Source organism: Camelus bactrianus, chromosome 2 (assembly GCF_048773025.1).
Source record: "Camelus bactrianus isolate YW-2024 breed Bactrian camel chromosome 2, ASM4877302v1, whole genome shotgun sequence".
NCBI classification, from domain to species: Eukaryota; Metazoa; Chordata; class Mammalia; order Artiodactyla; family Camelidae; genus Camelus; species Camelus bactrianus.
Genome location: NC_133540.1, coordinates 108297491 through 108317608, shown reverse-complemented (window position 1 = coordinate 108317608; position 20118 = coordinate 108297491). Strand labels below are relative to the sequence as shown.

General features: G+C 34.8%; 1 protein-coding gene across 4 annotated transcripts in view; it reads left to right on the top strand.

Moving 5' to 3' along the window:
• The window catches only part of KLHL5 (kelch like family member 5), an 85078-nt gene that overhangs the window by 14622 nt on the left and 50338 nt on the right, over positions 1-20118 (top strand). Inside the window, exons 2-4 of one of the 4 annotated variants that reach the window (XM_074349089.1) lie at positions 5211-5687; positions 6805-6903; positions 17974-18156. In XM_074349089.1, the coding sequence (XP_074205190.1) occupies positions 5305-5687; positions 6805-6903; positions 17974-18156 (665 nt within the window). In that variant the 5' untranslated portion in view covers positions 5211-5304. Of the gene's footprint in view, positions 1-5210; positions 5688-6804; positions 6904-17973; positions 18157-20118 lie in introns of those variants that run through there. The other 3 variants (XM_010962669.3, XM_010962668.3, XM_074349105.1) reach the window with 3 other exon arrangements.

Below are 20118 nucleotides of genomic sequence, written 5' to 3'. Positions count from 1 at the left end.
CTCTAACTTAACAAGAAATATACACTAATTTTAAAATATCATAGCTAATGAGGGAGTGTGATAAAATGACTAGATACAATATAAATGTACTCAAACTTTTGTTACAGTGGCAATAACCATGTGGAAATGAAACTAGAAAGGTATTGCATTTACAACAGTGAGAAAAAAAAGGAAATGAAAGAACATGATAAAAAATTTAATAAGAAATGCACAGGACCTATATTTAAAAGATTTTAAAGTCTTATTGATGAGCATGAGATCTGAACAAACTATAAAACATATATTCTTGGATTATATTTACTAGAAAAATTTTAATGTCATAAAATGCCAGTCATCTCAAAATTAACATACAAATTTGATGCAGTTCTGATTAGAATCTCAATAGGGTTGGGGCTTTTTTCAGAGGAGAGGATTGGGTCATATTATTTAAAGTATATATACAGAAGAGTAGATAATTAAAATTAGATTTAAAATTATTTTAAAAGAATATATGTGGAAATAAGAACTTGCTTTAACAAATATTAAACATATTGTAAATGTACTATAATTAAAACATTGCAATACTGGCATAAAATAGACAAATAATGGAACATAATTAGCATTCTGAAATTGATCTCTGTATATGGGAAGCTAATTCATAACAAAAATAATACCTCAATTTAGTGGGAAAGGGTGGCTTATAGTAAAATGATGTTGATAATAGACTGAGGGCTCATATTAGAAATATAAAGAGCTCCTACAAATCAAGAAGATAAAGACAGACAAGGTAATAGAAAAAAAAAGAGAGAGCAAGGGAATTTAAAAAAGGACCTTTCACAAAGAGGCAAGCCAAATGACCAATTCACATGAAAAGTTACTCAACCACATTAATAATCAGAGAAATGTAAAGTAAAACCAAATGGGTACCACTACACCACCATCATCATGACTAAAATTAAAGTCTGACAGTACCAGTGTTGGCTGCATATGGAGTAACTGGACTTCCCATATGCTGCTTGTAAGAGTGTAAATCAGTAACAAGAATCAAAGTTGAATGCATATGTACGAAAATGTTTATAGAATTACTTGCAAAAGTCTAAAATCAGAAACAACTCAAATGTCAGCAATGAATGGATTTGGATGGTCATATATTTATACAATGGAATAAAAACCAGCTATCAGCTGCTACAGACTACAGCACGGATTAATTTCAAAGCAATGGTGAGTAAAGAATATATGAGATTCAAAACAGATAAAATTATGCTAAGGATGGTGGTTACCTTTGAAGGTGCTTGTGGAAGACTTTTGAATGCTGGTAATGTTTCTTTTCTTAACCTGAATAGGGTTGACATTGTGATAATTTATTGGGCTCTCTACTTATGATTTGTACATTTTTCTATTGTATGTCAAACTTTAATTTTAAAATGTTTCTAAAGGTTGCTCTCCATTTGGGAAATAGATTAGAAAAAGTATTTGTAAAACAAGACAGATGAAGAGTTAATATACAAAGAGCTTCTAGTTGATAATAAGGAAAAATCAAACAGCCCAAGAGAAAAATAGGCAAAGAGTATAAGTAGCTAGTTCAGAAAACTACAAATCAAAATGGTCTATAAACCTATGAAAATATGCTTAAGCCCGGTAGTCATCAGGAGTTTAAAGAATTACCATATTCATTGTTGACTGGTGGGTCTATAAAAGTAAATGAGGATGCCCTCACTTCACTTTTGAAAACATGAATCTCAGGCAAGTGAGTTATCTATTCATTCCTTCAGCCCAGCAGTTCCACTCCTGGGAATAAATTCTATAGACAGAAAAGTCTCACAAGGACGTTTATTTCAACAGAAACAAAAACCTGAAGTCAGTTCACATGTCCGTTAGCAAGGAGGTAGTTTAATAAATTGCATTTTATAATTATGAAATATTATGCAACTATTTAAAAATCATTATTAGTTTATATTTCCATATATATAATTTTGGTGAGAAAAGCAAAATGCCAAAAATATGTATACAATCTGATCTCTTTTATAAAACAATAGCAAAATCCCCTGTATATGTGTATAGAAGTTTGGATATGGCTTTTATTAAACAAGGACAAAGGTGTGAAAGGCTGTACACCAGGCTGTCAACACGATCACCAGGAAGAAAGAATGGAGGAAAATTGACAAAATAAATGTCTCTGAAAAAAAAAAAACATGCAGAATGAGTCCACTGATGCAAAAGATTGGGGTGCTGGGTTTTTTTTTTGTATTGTATGTATATTATGTATGTATGTATGTAACTAAACCCATGATTATGACAGCAGGGGCTAAATATTGGACTTGGCCTTTGCCAACCCAAATCCTAGCATCCCTTTTAAAATCTGAAAGCCTATTTCAGTGACTAACTAATCTCCTACCTGCATCTCTAGCCTACTCAGAACAGCTACTGTATTAAAAAAGTATTTATTTAATGTATATCTCAATATCTTGGTGAAAAGGGTCTGTGGCCCCTCTTGAGAGTAGAAGCATGGTTTAACATTTTAACATCCATATCTCCTTAAGTCTTTGTATTTCTTCTCCATATCAAATTGAGAAACATCTGGCATATCAATGGCCTTCAATGAAGTCCACTCTTGTGTTGAGACTTCATCTGATCCACCAAACAGCAAAACAATTAAAATTAGCTATTGGAGCTAGCACGTTGTAAGTGGACTTCTCTGGTAAGTGTTCTCGTATTGGCAGAATGAATCCAATTTAAAATTAATTTATATAAAATTATATGTATTAAAATGTATTCTTTATAATGTTCATTTATTCTTTTCTCTGCCAGAGTATAGCCTTCTTAAAAGAAACATTTGTTTCTTATTCATCTTTCTACCTCTTGTGGTACCTTGTACGTATAAATGCTTGGTAAATACTTACTTGAATGAAGAGTGATGGTAAGATCATTATGAACTACTGCAGTGGCATTTCTTCATTGTGGGTCTATACCGTGCACTGCAAGATGTTTACCATCTCTGGCCCCTGCCCATACAATTGCCCATAGCCCTCTCTGGTCATTCCAGCAACTAAACATCTATCCCCCCTACTTCCAAGAAGGTTTTTTGGGATGCAAGACCAGAGGGTTGGTGCTACCCTTGTTGAGAACCACAAGGCTAGAGTAATTGGAGAAGCCATTCTCAGGGCAGCAGTTCCTCTGCTAAACCTTGAAGGATGAATAGGATTTCAAAACCAGAGAAACTGGGGCACAAACAGCATATGAAAGAGGAAGCAATATAACATAGACCCTGTCTTAACTGATGAAGTATGTGTCTCTGTTGGAAAATAGTTAGAAACAATGTTGGATAGGTAGAGTGGAGTTAGAAGGGTGTTGAGAAAAGGAGTGTGACAGAGGTGAGAGTAGAGGGAGAAGTGTCGATCACTCTCTAAGGCATCCTGCATATTACCGCCAAATTCATTTTCTAAAACATTGCCCTGTTCAGCAGTCCACTTAACATTGCCTGCTAGCCTTTATATCTTTGCTGGGTGCTCACGGCATTGTATCTCATCTTATGCATCCATCCTTATCTCTTACTACTCCTTAAAATTAATTAAGTATGTCTGGCTGGCTGATCAAACTGGTATTTCCCTGTCTGTCTTTGTCGATATGCCCACTTCATTCTTTTATTAGTATCTTTCTTCCTTTATAAGATCTTTCACCATCCTGACTATACAATTTCTTGGTATTCTTAGAAGCCTTTTCCCTAATGAAACTGGCCCATAGCACTTCACACAATCTTGGCATTTCCTGTTTCTCTGATAGTATTTATGGTTTGTCCTGTGCTGTTTAGCACAGGTTATATATGCTTTTCATTCCACTCATTCTTATTTCTCTGAATAATTTTTATTCTCCTAAAGAGCTTTGTGATGTTAAGATACTTGCCTCACAGTATTTTTTGTAATCCTCCAAAGCAGATCTTTTCCCCACTTCACTCATTTGATAATAGTAATTGCCTTTTGAGTAAAACTATTTGATGTAGCATTAGATATTGAGCACCCTGAAAACACAAATTCTGTATTTGTAGATTATAAAATGTTCATACTGCAGCATTATAGTGTTTCTTATATTTAAGTTATCAAATATTTTTGTTTCAGTAACTCAATTATTTTTGAGGTTAGGAACCAAGATGTATATATCTGTCCCTCCCAATGCCTAGTAGAGTGTCTTGCTCACAATAGCTGTGCAGTATTTTAAATTTTGATTGCATTTGATTGATTTTTTGAATTTGCTTTATCAATTCGAGCTATAACCATGATCAGACCATTGTTCTGTTTTGCTAACAACAGGGGGCACCATTAGGGTACTTATACGCCCAAGAAATAATCCTGTCCCAGTCCTAGGGAGCTTTCTGGAGCCGCACTTTCCTTTTCCTAAGTAGTGTCATAGAAATCTGGCTATTGTACTAAATCAGCGTGGCCCAATCCTAATTATAGACCAATATTGACTTCGGGTTATTTATTTGAAAAAGAGTAAGTACTGTTATAGTTTGGTCCTTTGTAGTTTTCTAACTTTGTCTTTCTCCTTGTTCCCAATATTCTTTGCTCAAATAAAATCTTACCAGGATCTTCCTATATTAATGAAATACACTCCTCTTCTGAAGAAAGAAGATAGAGGTGGAGAGCAGTGAACGGGAACCCCACCTTTTTATTCCTCCTCCTTCCTCGCCCCTCATCCAAAGAGCACAGCTTGAAAAATCTAACTCATCTAATTTTAAAATGCTTTAAATAAAAAAAAAATGTTTTATGATAGCTCACTTAGGAACTTAGAATAAAAATAGGAACACTTTAGTTTTACAGTGATTTTTTAAGTACAAAGGAGAATGCTGTGGACTACATTTCTTGTTTCAGCAATAAAAGAGTTAATATACTAAGCAGCAGAGACTGAGATACTGCCACGGGATAGTGCTTTCTGTCTCTGTCATTTGTGGTTTAAGAAAAGGGGGTGGTGTTCTGCATTTGAAAGGATTTTAATGAATGCTGTCAGTGTTTGCGAGAGCTAATGGTCAGTATGGGAAAGGAGAGCAGGGGAAAGTGGTCTAGCTGCTTCAGGATAGGTGGATGAGAGTTTGTTCTGATTGAACGGAATGTTCCACCGTGTTTCATCTTTTTTCATTGTCCTTTGTTCTTTATAATGTGATATATTGGTATAAAAGTAAATGTAGATATATATGTGAATGTGATTTATCTTCCTTTCAATTTGTTTATTGTGTACAGCAGGGCATATACTTCTCTTGTCTTGGTTGGATGCATAAATCTGTGTGCAGTGCTTTTTGCCCGTTGCCTAGACGATCACTTGGTTTCTCTGAGGATGTCTGGTTCTCGTAAAGAGTTTGATGTGAAGCAGATTTTGAAAATCAGATGGAGGTGGTTTAGCCATCAAGCAGCATCTCCTAATTCTACAGTTGACAGCCAGCAGGGAGAATTTTGGAATCGAGGACAGACCAGAGCAAATGGTGGGAGAAAGTTTTTAGATCCATGTAGCCTACAATTGCCTTTGGCTTCAATTGGTTACCGAAGGTCCAGCCAACTGGATTTTCAGAATTCACCTTCTTGGCCAATGGCATCCACCTCTGAAGTCCCTGCATTTGAGTTTACAGCAGAAGATTGTGGCGGTGCACATTGGCTGGATAGACCAGAAGTGGATGATGGCACTAGTGAAGAAGAAAATGAATCTGATTCCAGTTCATGCAGGTCTATTATTTTCTTACTGTTAGAAGTGGGGTGTGGGGTATATTCTCTATACTGTTTAAAATAATTTAGTATTATTATTTAAAATCTATGATTTTATATATATATATATATATGTATATATATATACATATATATGCATATATAATATCTTGGTATGTAGTACTTTTGCTGGGATTTTAAAAATTGTTCTAATATTGACTTTAATTCTATAAAATTATAAAGACAACAAATAGCTTTGAAATATGTTATGTTCCATATATAGATCTGGCTCTGCCTTGAAAATAATATATGGTAGCAATTTTATGCATCATTGCTTTGCAGTTTGCTTCATCCATTTACCTTCTATAGTTATAGCAAAACTGTAAGACATTTCTATAATATAAAAATTTTTAGGACATTTCAGTTTGCAACAGATTATAGAGTCATGTTTTAATTTTAATGAAAATGAAAGACTTTACAAGGAGATGCACATTGCAGTTGCCAATAATTTTTTACACCCTTGCAGTTGTCAATAATATTTTTCTTATTATTTCTCTTTGTCCTATGTCGCAGCCCTTCAGAGTAATACAGAGAATACAGTAACATGTCTCTTCCTAAGATGACAGCTACTAATTCCTGTTATCTTCACTTCACTGAAAATTGTGCTATTTAGGGAAATGAAGGACATTCCTTCAGTAACGTATAAGGGAACATAGAAGAGCTAGTTGTGTGTGATTGGCTAGTGAAAAGGGGGCAAAAATAAGGGGAAATGAGTTTGAGGAGAGAAAAATCGGTAATTTTGTAATGACTTTATCTTCACCCATGTGGAGCCAGGCTTATCTTTGAAATAAATTTTCTTAATCAGTTTAAACTACTATGGCATATTATGTAACAAGTTAGAGTCTTGAAAGTCATCTTTCTGATCATCTTCACTCAAAAATATTTAAAGGCTTATTATTTTTCTAAATTGATTACTGGATCCTTTTTCTTCTAAAATTTCTCTGCAGGTTTTAATAGCACTTGTAATTTGTATGTTGGTTATTAATATAGGCATCATAAGAGATGGAGACAAAATGAGTTCATATATTCAATAATCTCTTACTGGGGAATATTTACTGCCTTCTCTTCTAATCTTCAGAATATGGAATTCTGAACTGTGGTGTTGGAATAATAATAAATATAGACCAGTCATCTATAATCATATGTATAATGAAGAGAGGGGAATATCTCTACATAGGTAACTAGTGTATTTAATTACAATTTTTAAAATTAGTTCATGATTTAGCAGTATCTTAAGGGAATAGGAGCCACTAATAATTTTAATATGGAGAGCAACTGAGTTAATATGGTTTGATTGTTTTGTATTTTCTTTGGGTACTTGTTGCCATAAAGAGAGTAATTTATATAGTAAAAGGTTCAGGGTTTATCATTTTTGTGGGAAACTGAAGAGTAATCATCTTTTCATTTGGAAATCAATACAAAGTATCAAGAACATTTTTAACAAAATTAGAAAAAAAACAAAACATTCATTCATTTACCAGCCTAAGTATAAAAACCTTAACATGTATCTACTACCTGGAGAGATTATACATAATGTGAGTATAAAACTTATATACATGTATAATCTTAGAAAGGTTATACACACATGGTATAATTTACTTCCTTAGAGCAAAGGTAATTTGCATAGCTAATGATTACTGAAATTAAGTTAATCTGTTCTGTAGAATCCATATTGAAATATCTTGATGGGATATTCATTATGACAGAAAAAGATTGCTTTTTTTTCATTAAGAGATTGCTATGTGCATCCTTCAAGAACATAACTGACATTTTTATTTAGAGAAGTTATAAAAATAAGAAACTTTTTAAATCTAAAATAAGTTGTTTTAAAAATACTAATTGTTTTAACATGCTAGTTGTTTTAAAAATGCTAATCAAGAAAATTGAAAGTAAATAACAAGATGGGGAGTAAACAGTTTACATCTGTAGTCACCAATTTCTAAAATATCATTTTGAAAATAAAAGGGATTAAAGAAAATGTCTCTGATTTTTAGATATAAGAGAGGAAATGTGTGAAAGATATTTAATATTCTTGATGGCTTGAAATTTCTATCTTAACATCTTACTGCAAAAAAGTAAAAAACATTCAGATTTTAGGTATGTCAATTGTGTGTATACTTTCACTTTTCCACTTTTTTCTAGATTAAATATATTTAATTCTCACATTCTCCTTTGATCCTTCAGCTATGAGTCTTTGATCTTTGTCATGAGGATACATTTATTTTCCTCCAGCTTTTTGATTAAGTGAGCAATCTCTCTAGGTGTTTGCCCTCTACTGTAAAACAAATCAAAAACTATCACCATTAATGTCAAAAAAAAGCTACACTGACATTCATCAAATTTTGTATATAACTTGGGAATAGTCCTTTTTCTTATATAATATTTGCAAATAATAAAATATATAGTAAACATTTTATTTGCATATACTATATAGATTGATATCTTAAAATATTGAAGGCATAATGGGAAAATACATAAGATATATGGAAAATTTCTCATTTACATGGCCATAATACTTACACAGATCTCAGAACTTAGACTGAAATTTTGAGTTATTAGAAAAAGAGGAAATCAGTTGAGTGTATTTATACATATACCTACAGTGGGTAGACAATTTAATTGAAAGTGGAAGTTAGGAGGCATCACATGTTGCTAATGTGTTTGATCAGTTGCAGTCTATGCAGGAGAAATGTCTTCTTGAGCCTTAGACTTAGGGTGATTTCTGCTGCCACATATCTAAGTGATTTAAAAGTTTCTCACCTTTTAACTTTGATCTTGGGTCTGTAGCCTCGCCACTTTTTCTCCATAGGAATCATCTAAGCCATTACTTCATTGTTAAAATACAAACTTTGTTTTTTACACCGTGAAGAATTTTAGATCTTAAGCAACAGAGTTGTCACCTTCTGTGTGAGCAGTAAGTTCCTAAGACTTTCACTCAGGATGAATTTTCACCAGGGCTGCAAGGTTTACATGGTGGCTCACCATGTGCCTATAGTATAAACACAGTTTACACTTTACTTGATTTGCCAGCTTTGAAATTATGTAATTTTGACATATTGGGTGAAATCTCTTATTTCAAACTTTGTTTATAAAGTTAGGGTTTAATATTTTATATGTCAGACTATTTTTAGTCAATGTATATAAAATATTACTCTACAGTATCCACAAAAAATAATAGCTCATATTGACTGGGTACTAACTGTCTGTGAGACACTGTTCTAAGCATTTTAGTACTATATTAACTCATTTAATCTTTACAAATTTCTGAGTTAGATTGCTACTATTATCATTCTAATTATACAGATGAGGCCAGTGAGGCACAAAAAGGGTAAGTAACTTGCTCAAGGTTAGTAAGTGAAATGAAACTGCATTTTAAAAACCTATATAAATTTACAACAGTTTTAGATTTACAGGAAAATTGCTGAGATAGTAGAGTGAGATCCTATACACCCCATACCCAATTTCTCCTCTTATTAATGTCTTGCACGAGTATGGTATATCTGTTACTATTGAACCAATATTGATACATTATTGTTAACTAAAGTCCATACTTTATTCAGATTTCCTTAATTTCTACCTAAAAATCCTTTTTCTGTTACAGGATCCTGTCCAGGGTACTAGTTACATTTAATCATCTCATCTCCTTAGGCTCCCCTGGGCTGTGACAGTTTCTCAGACTTGGTTTTGATGACCTTGGCAGTTTGGGGAGTCAGGTGTTTTGTAGAATGTCTTACTCAACTGGGATTTTTCTGATATTTGTCTCGTGATTAGACTGAGTTATGAGTTTGGGGGAGGAAGACCAGAAAGGTAAAGTGCCATTTTCATCACATCTTATCAAAGATACATCCCATCAATCAGACTTGTCATTATTGATATTGACCTTGATCACTTGGAAACAGCTGCATTTTTGAACCCAAAAAATTAAGATGTAGACTTCATGCTCACATACCAGTAGGCAGCTCTCTGTGCCTATTCATTTAATCACTGACTTCAACTTGGGTTAACATAATAGTTAATGATTCATTCTAACCAGTTTCACCTGCTCTCCTCGACTAATTTTCCCAGGCTGGCTCTTGGAAAAGCCAAGGCTGGCTGGCTTACAGGTGTAGTCTCTTGACATGCCCACAGCTCTTTACCCACAGTCACCCAGTCCATCTTGTTGGATGCTTGCTACCCTGTGTTTCAGCTGCAGATATCACTGAACTCTTCTATCCCTTGTCAGTTGATTTACTATTCTTTGACTCATCTTGAAGGCATTTAGGCTCTTCTCCTCTCCCAACAAGGGGGTTATCTTTATAATATACCATTTCTCAAGCGCCATCTCCTTTTGCTTGACCCTCTTTATGCTACTTCTCCCTGTGTAAATCAATCTGTTAATTCTGGTTCAGTTTAAAATTAAAATCTTCCACATTTCCACATGAAAAAAAATTTGTTTCCAGAGATGGCAAAGTTCAACTACAATGTACTCGTATATAGGAAGGATGTATTGCATTGTCCTCCCTCGCACATATAGGCCCAAGTCATAGCATGGATTCCCTTGACATAAACTACGGAACCTCTCCCCAGAAACCCTCCACATGTGTGTGCAGGTATGTGCATGTATGTGCACTCGTGTGTGTTAAGTATTTCATGTAGGGTTCAAGGAGTTCATGAACCCCCTAAAGCTTATCTGTACACTGTGTCAATCAGTGTTCTTAGTTTTAAGCAACTGAAATTGACTGACTGATTTAAACAGAATAGGAATTTATTGGAATCATATTAGTTCCCAGAAAGAATCAGCTTAGGGAAAAAGACTCTACAGTGGCACAACTGGCCTTTATAACCCCAGATTTTTGAGACAGAAGAACCTATCTTTATGACACTTATTGCTTACATTTTATTTTCATCTATTTGGAACTGGATAGTGAAGTTTTATGTTTTTAGAATTAGATAATTAGGCATGAAAACAATGATAAACACACACATAATCACTCATATGCACAGAGACATGTAATTTGGTTATTTAACTTTAGGGAGTATATTAGTAGGGAAGAGGCTAAGATAATATATCAACGAGATTCGGAAATACAGTGGCTCAAATAAAATAGAAGTTTGTTTCTCTATGACCTAGCAGATGGGCCAGTGGCCCAGGACAGACAGGTAGCTCTGCTATACAAGTTGATTCAGAGATCCAGGTTCCTTCCATGTTGTTTCTCCATCTTGTTGGGTGTTATTCCTTCTTTGTGGTCAGTGTTTCCTCAGCTCCCCCTCTGCATCCTAGCCTGTGGAAAGGACCACGAAAGAAAAGGAAGGAAATTAAATAACACAAGTTGCATTTATCAGTTCTGTTCACATTCCATTGTGGAAAGCCTAGTCACGTGGCCATGACTAGTTGCAAGGGAGGCTCAGATATAGCCTCTGCCTGGGGAGCCATGTGTCCTGCTAAAACTCATTACTGTGGTAGATGTGAAGAATGGTTTGGGGGTTAATCAACAGGGTGCAAGAGGTGAAGACAGCTGGTTAGAACTCTTCAGAAATCTTTGGATCTAATTTTTTAATGAGCTTTTTTCCCCGCATATTTTGTACTATTTTTACCAAAGGGATATTCACAAATAAAGATAAGCAAAAATGGAAAAAGAAAAATCACTAGTTACCCTGGTACCACAAAATAACAACCATTAACAATATGAGGAAGTATCCTTCCAGTATATTTTAAATATAATGAAATATGTTTTTAGAATAAAAATATGAATCTTACTGTACATCTTATTTTGTAAACTTTTTTGCCCAATGTAAACGTTAAAATTAAGACTCTTTTAGTCACAAATAACAAGCTCAAACTAACTTAAGCAAAAATTAGAAATTTTTGATTCACATAAGTAAATAAAAAGTCTAATGTCTTTAGACATGTCTGAATCCAGATACTCAAATAATGCCAGAAATCTTTTTTTCTCTCTAGATTCTCTTTTCCTTTGTGATGGCATTTTCTCGGGCAGGCTTTCTGTGTAGTAGCAAAAAAGCCACTAGCAGCTCCAAATTTACTTTTTATCGGCTTAGCCTCCTCAATGGAAACAGAGTGACCCTTTTCCAAGATTGCCAACAAACATCTTGAAACTGACTCTGATTGGCCTTGTTTGGATCATATGTCCACCCAAACCAATCATCATTGCCAGAAGAGATGATACTCTTATTGGCCAGGCCTCAGTCCCTACCTCACCTTTGCCCAGGGGGAAGCTTCAGCTCTGCCTGTTGTGGACTGAGGTGGGGAATGTGCGGTTTCCCAAAAGGTAAAGATGGGTCTGTTACCCTAAGAAAGACTCCCGAGTAGGCAAAAGCAATATCCACTAAAACAGCTTTCCATGTCATATGTTCTATGTCTTTAAAAATGTTTGCACAAACACACCTTTTGTTTATTTAACCGTTACTCTTTTTTTGTTTTTTGAATTTAGACTGTTTCCAATATTTTCCTGTTAGAAACAGCCTGTGATAAACCCTCCCTGTAGCCAGATCCTACATACAGGTCATTATTTCCTCTGGATAAAGTCTCAAAGGTGTGCACATTTTTAGAGTTTTTGATTTGTATTCTCAAATTCAGTTCAGGAACATCACTGCTATTTTAATTCTCAGCAGCATTGTATGAGAGTGCCCAGTGTCCCTTCCCCTTCACACTGGTTATTATCTTATTTAAGAAAATTTGATTCTTACAAACAACATTTAACTTTCACCATAGACAGTCCGGCCACAGGACCAGAAGAGAACCCCTTAAATTCTAAAACGAAACAATATTTCTCTTGAGAAATATTCTTTGCCTCTTGTCGTTTCTTTTTATACACCTGCCTTGTCCTGTCCTTAATGATAACCCCAACTCCTCCTCCTCCTTACTCGTCTGAACTCTAGGGCGTATTTCAGATCTCATCCGCTACTGTTGCCTTTCGAAACACTAGCCCATATGGATCTTTCCTTTCTGTATATTCTGATAGCAATTACATTCCAACTGGGGATGTATCAGGTGATCTGTTGGAGAAATAGTAAAATATATATATGCGTATATATATATTAGAAAGTCTATTTACATTTTATCTCTTAAACCTCATTTTTCTATTTTATAATATAAATAATAATTATACAATGGTATGCATATGTATATATATATATATATATATATATATATCTTTTATAAACTAATAAATATCCATATATTGGGGTACATGCCTAAAAGTATACTGAAAAGGATATACATAAATTTTTTTAGAGACTGCTAGTCTATAGTAAGCAATGTACATTCTTAGTTTACATTTGTGATTTTGAATATGCGTAAAAGATGCCAAAAGATTCATGATATAGTCATTTGCGCTTTGGCAAAAACATGAATTCTGAATGCCAGAAGCTGAGGCAGGGGGCTGGGAGTGAATCAGTTACCTGGGGAGTGAGCCAAACGGACTCTTTAGAGTTTCAATGCAGCTTTGTTTTCTACTCAAAGTCATATACAGTATAATTCTTGTGAATTGATTTTTTAAAACTTCTTTTGAAAAATTACTCTGTTAAAAAAGCCTCTTGCAAGTTCTGGTGATGAAAGTGGAGAAATCTAAATAGTTTGCAATAAAATGGTAATATTGGCCACAGTACATAGTCTGTGCCTCTACACACGTGTGTGAAATCTGAAGAATTGCAAGTATTAGTGTTGCTGGTTAATTTTTTCCACTTTACAGAACTTGAATCTTCAAATTCCAAGTCCCTTCACTAAACAAGTCATATCTTCTTAACATATCCCCACAGTTTCTAACAACTGGTGCCATGCTGCATCTAAGAGCTACTCTGTAAATAGCTGGTGACTTAATTTGTTTGGTATTTACTTCTTTTCTACATTAAGGCATTTTTCTGACTTTCAAATTCATTGCCTACTGCAGAGGGACAGTAAGCTAAAAATTAATGTTTCCTTATAGCCTGGAAATACTTAGCAATGTAGAGTTCATGACAGTGGAATGTCTGTTATAAAAAGATTTGAATGATCTCATGATCATGATGCAATTCTTTGAAATGTGACTTACCGTCTTAGTAACATCAAAGAAATAAAACTAAACAGAGGTGTTAGATATATTTCCTCTGCTATCAGGTAAAGATCAAGTTAGAAATCCCAGAGAAATATGTCTCAGTGTTCCATAAATGGCCTATTCTCAGATGTTTATATTATGGATTAGGATGTCCATTGAGTTTATTAAAGGCCATTTTTACTTAGGAATTATGAAATTTAGTTACAAAAATTGATAATACTGGGGACCACTTTAGGAGGACAACCAAACAATCAACGTTATATAAAGACAAAAGGCTGAGATTACAGGCCTTCCCTTTGGCCTTTGAAAAAGGAGGGTCTACTAAGAGTAGTTTATTTACCTTGATTGTGTGCTTATTCTGTGCTGGGGCTATGCACTTATTATTTCATTTAATAATCCTCCCATGAAGGATCCTTTAAAAGAAAGTACTATGTGTTACTCATTACTGTACTGCTGTTGAAGGTAAGGTTTAGAGAAGTTAAATAACTTGTCCAGATACTAGTGACAGAGCTGAATCAACGCTATGTAATAGAACCTTCTGCAGTGATGGAAATGTTCTGTATCTGCAGCATCCAGTCTGGCAGCCACTAGCCTCAGGGGGCTGCTTGAGCATTTGAAATATGACTAGTTCAACTAAAGAACTGAATTTTTATTTTATTTTATTTTATTTTAATTAAAATAGCCCCATGGGCGTAGTAGCTACTATATTGGATAGCACGGCTCTAGAGCCTTCCTTCGTAAAATGCTCTTAGTCACTACACCATACCTCTCCAATTCAACCTTCAAACCAAATCACATAATTGGAAAAAACAGTAAGAAAGTATTAACACCGTAATTAGACAGAGCCAGAGTATTAAAAACATTTGATTAGTAAGGGATAGAGATATTATCTCCGTCCCATAGAAGCCTAAGAGACGTGCTCTCTTACACCCAGCTAAGGGGCAGTGACATAGCAGTAGACTTTTGTCTAAGATCCTTAATTTTAATGCCCCTTTTTCTGGTATGTTATCTTCATTCCTGTTGTACCATCTGTCTCCCTTCATCCCCTTAGTCCTTACACTCACTGACGCCTTAGGGTAAAGGTAAGCAAAAATGTCCATTCTTTTGCGAGTGGTTTGACCAACATTCCAAATGTCTCCTGATCCTGGCTTTATAATCAGCTACCTGTATGTCCTTGGTTGATCACTTTGAGCCATTTTGAGCCTCAAATTTTCTTGTCTGCAGAATAAAGGAGTTGAATTAAATGACTGCATAGGTTCCTTCTAGGTGTAAAAATTCTGTATATAATGGTTCTCATACCTAGAGAACCTATACTTAGGGTATAGAACCATACCTAGGGTTCTGTAGTTGGGATGGATATGCAGTAAATTCTTTTTTCAAGTAAATTCTTGCATTATTAAAGTTGCATGTGCAAGGTCCTACGTTTCTTAAAAACAAGGCAGAACAAGAAATGCTAGAAAGCTGTGCAGCTCTTCAAGTCTGAGTAGCTCTGTTCCTACCTCTTCCATGTTCCTTTTGTGAATGGATGGCTTCACTTTCCCATAGTCTACAAATCAGACGCCTGCACTTCTTTTGATCCTTCATTTGGAGCAGTGGGAGTGATTGCTATACCCAGAAACCTCAGTGAATTGTCACATTGAAATAATATGTTTATTCAACGTATGCTAGCAGTCAAAGCCTTGAAAGGAAATCAAGAAGTTTGAAATACTGTTTTATAGAAGCATAGTTGTTTTGTTAATGCATATGTATATAAACAATTTTGATGTTTTACCTTTATGCTCATTTTGAAAAATATTCTATTAAGTTCTGCTAGTTCATTGAAAATAGTGAAAGAAATTCAAGTTTACACATGTCTGAAGTGTTGTGTATATCAGTGTTTTAAATCTGTAAGTTCATCACATGCTGATTTGTATAATGTATCCATCTCTTGTCTGAAGTGTACCGATGGTCTTCAGCCTGCGATGTGTGTTAGGATCGCCTGTAAGGCTTTTAAAAAATATGATGTTTAGGTCTCACCTCAGACCTAGTGAATCAGTCTTAAGGAAAGAGACCTTGAACACAATGCTGAAATGCTTTCCATATTTCCACTATTAAAGTTCTTGTCAAGAAAAGAAATGGTCTCTTTATTAAATGAGCTTATACCAACATCAAAGCTAGCCTGTAATAACTTAGTGATGTTAGTATTATAAATTCTGTTGTTTTTTCAAAATTTAACATTGATTAGCATTTATATTTGGATGATGGCAATTGATCACTCAAAAAACATTCAACTAACTCATGTTTAGTCATTACTGAGAATTTAATATAAAGTATAAGAAATGTGATACAAAATATAGCAGCCCCAAGAAAAAAGTTACTTACCTCATTTTTTCTTGTTCTTGGAAGAATTTGGGCTTATACAAATCAGTGTTCTAATCCTCCCTCCTTCTTAGATCACTAGTACTCATAAATCATTTGTCAGTATTTTCACAGTATACAAACTTCATTTTCTTGAGAAATGTTTTCAATCTTCAAGTTGTTATTTATCAAAGTCAACGTTATTTATTTTTGCTTATGTTACATTTTCCCTAGATTTTTAAATAGTTTCTAATTTTCATTTATTTGCATATATAAGCAACATATTACTCAATACATTTTTATACTAATGATCTTAAATATAAAGTTGAGTATATTCTACCAGATTTTCCAAGTGCCAGTATTATTCATAGTGCACAGTATATACCTTCTAGATAATACATATTTTGCTTCTATTATCATTATTGACAATTAACCTCCAAGAACATTTTTTAGGGCCCATATTTGTATGGCATTGACAATGTGATGGGCTGGGAGAATTTAGGTAGAGATATGTATTAGTCAAGGCACTGATAACTTTTGAAACTGATAAACCTCAGTCAACATGAGCATTCTTACTTGAGTGACTTTGCATGTGTATATTTTACTCTTCTTCCATGTAAGTCCTTGGTACCCGTGGATAGAGAAGGAAAGAATGGGAACTACATACCTGCTCTTAGCCACTTTAGCCTGTAGGTGACATGGTTCATTTCCATCATAAGACTGCACCTATCTGAGAGAGAGGCTGGGAAATGATGTCTAGCTATATTCCCAGGAGAAAAAGAAGGAAGTTTTTGTTGAGCAATTAGTAGTCACTACAACAGCTCTATTTCTGCCATGAACAAACTCTGTGGCTTCTGGCAAGGCACTTGATCTCCTTGGCTTCAGTTTCCTTTATTTTAAAAGATCCAATGAGGTTTTTCTTTTTTGATAAGGTTATTAGCTATTTATATTAAGAAAATTCTCTTAAGATATAGTGAGGCTAGATTCAACAAAACATCAGAATCACAATATCCTTAAAGTAAATCTGACAAGAAATGAGAACTAAGTTGTGGCACAGTTGGTGGCTTTGTAGTTAATTATGTAACTAAGGGATATTGATTACATAACTAAGGGATCACTTGATTCAAGTGATCTTGGAGAAGAGATCTTGGGAGGAGTGGATGTAGGATTTCATTCTTAGTCCCAATTTTTTAATTTTTTCACCATTTCTATCAGTATATCATAATGAAAACAGAACTCATACTCTTCAAGTTATAACTTGGAAATTTCAGACAGTTTTTAGATACCTAGATTAGGCCATCAAATTCTTTTAAACTGTGATCTGAGTTATAGGTTACTCCAGCTTTTGAAGACTAGCCAGAGAAGCAAATGAATTATTTATAATACTGTTTTTATGATAATATATTTTGTATTCTAAATAGTTATCTTATAAATCAACTGTGAAACATAACCCATTTTTAAGTAAAGGATGGCTTGGATTTAAATCTCCAAGATAGTTTAATTGCCTTCCTACCCTTCCAAAAATGATCTCTTAAACCCTTAAATATAATGTTAGGAGCTATAGCTATCAATGTGAATATATTTTGGCTCTTTTTCAGCAGAGGTGTTGTACTGACCAGAGGAGAGACCTCAAGAATGGACAAAGAATATGTGTAGCTATTAACTAGAAGATGTCACAATCACTCACAATGTTTGCAAGACACACATATGCTTTGAGCCATAACCAATTTTAAAAGGCAAAAATGATGAATGATTACATTAGTACTGGCTGGTAGCATCACTTCTATTACATTTAAAGGCTCTAAAAGGACTTGATAGGAAAGAGAGATACTTTTAGCGTGATAGTGACATTTCAAAACATGTGTTCTCTTTCTTTTCAGGACCTCCAATAGTAGTCAGACATTATCATCCTGCCATACTATGGAGCCATGTTCATCAGATGAATTCTTCCAAGCCCTTAATCATGCTGAGCAAACATTCAAAAAGATGGAAAACTATTTGAGGCACAAACAGTTATGTGATGTAATTCTGGTTGCTGGTGATCGCAGAATTCCAGCTCATAGGTAATTGTTTTCTAAACTTCTTTATGTGTGAACTATTTTCTTGATAATTTGATTATGCATGTTAAGGTAACTTGTTCTAATTAATTATTCCATGGAGTATTTTGGTGATGGTTTAAATTTCATGGAATTTCTGCAAAGAAAACAGTGCATATGATGTTATTACACATTAAAAGACCCAAAAAAGGTCACTTCATCTCTAGAAGCATAAAAACAAGACATACCAGCCTGAAATCAGTCAATATTATTTGATATAGATTTCAGCTACTATGAGCAGCACCCCACCTAATTTTCCTATTAAATAAATTTAAATAAACCCAATGGAAATTAGAGCTGTGAGTATTTAGAAACAAAAAAGCTGGTGGAATGGAGTGACAAAACTGTTGAGTTTTTAAGTAGTCACATCTCTCCCAACTTCTGTTTGCTGACCTCCAGGAAATATGAAAGGCAGTGGTGCTCAGGAAAAAAAAGCCTTTAACACAAATGAAGTATTATTTCTTGATGTAAGGAAAGGAAATGGGAGCCATTTAATAAAGAACAATTCATTATTTTTCTTCTAATAATTCCGTATTTATTGTTCATTGTTAATCACTATTATGATCCCAGAGGTTTTTGGTTTTTTTTTTTAATGCCTTTCAAGACTAATTAACACTCTGTCCCAAAAGTTTTGTTAAACCCTCTGAGTGAAAGTAAAATCAGGAAGAATGGGCTTGGTCTTAGAGTTTTCAGTGACTCAATCAGCATACATTTATTGAGATGCTACTATATATTGTGACAAAAGGTCCATATTATGAGCATGGGTTTATTAGAAAGATAGTTCAATCTGAATTTCATAAAATCACCTCAAATTCTCTGTTTCCAAAGCAGAACTCATTACCTTACCTGCGACACTTGTGTCAGCCATCACCATCTCACTTGGATTGCAAGAAACTCCTGTTTTCACTCTTTTCCTCTGCATTCCGCATTCTGTTTTCTACCCAGCAACCTGAGTGGGCCTTTAAAATGGAACTCAGATCTGGTTGCTGCTCTGATCAGACTTCCCAGTGACCGCTCATGTCACGCACAGTGTGAAAGCCATGTCCTCACAGTGGCTGGTGTGGTTCAGCCTGCCATTACCTCTTGACTGTTCTGCCCTCCTGCTCTCCTCCTTGCTCACTCCACTTGAGAGCCTACTGACCCTTTTGTTCTTTGCACCTGCCAGGCATACGGCTCATGCCTTTGGATTTTTGCGTTGGCTGCTCTTCTGCCTGAATGCTTTTCCCAGATACCTGTATGATGAATTCCTGCACCTCCTTCAAGTCCCTTCGCAAATGTCACTTTCCAGTGAGACCACCTATTTAAACCCACCATCCACTCCCCATTTGCCCTTCTGCTGCTTTTTCCCCCATGGCCCTTGTCACTTTTTGATGTGCTATAGAATTTACTTCTGCTGTGTATTGTTTGTCTCCCTTCCCTGTAGAATATAAGACTGCATAAGAGAAGGAAACTTTTGTCTATTTTTTACTCTAATGTATCTCAAATATCTAGAACAGTGCCCAGTGTTTACTAGGTGTGCCTTAGTATTTGCTCAGTGAATGAATGAATGGGCAGTTCTCAGAGGAACCTGAATGGCCAACAAACATTTGAAAAGACCTTCCACCTCACTAACAATCAGGTGAATGAAAATTAAAAGAATGATGAGGTACCATTTAACACCTTGCAGATGGCCAAAAATTTTAACATCCGACAATATTGTGGGGCAATATTAACTCTTAAACAGTGCTGGTGGGAGAGTAAATTGGCACAGCACTTTGGAGAGCAATTTAGCAAACCCTACAACTCAGCAGTGCCCTCCTGGGGAGAGAGGAGAAGGGAATTACAGAGGAACACAGGGAGCTTCAACTATTATCTGTATCAGAATTTCTACTTCTTTAAAAAACAAATAAAGTAAATCTCTGTAAGTGTGCTGATATGGAAATATGTTCC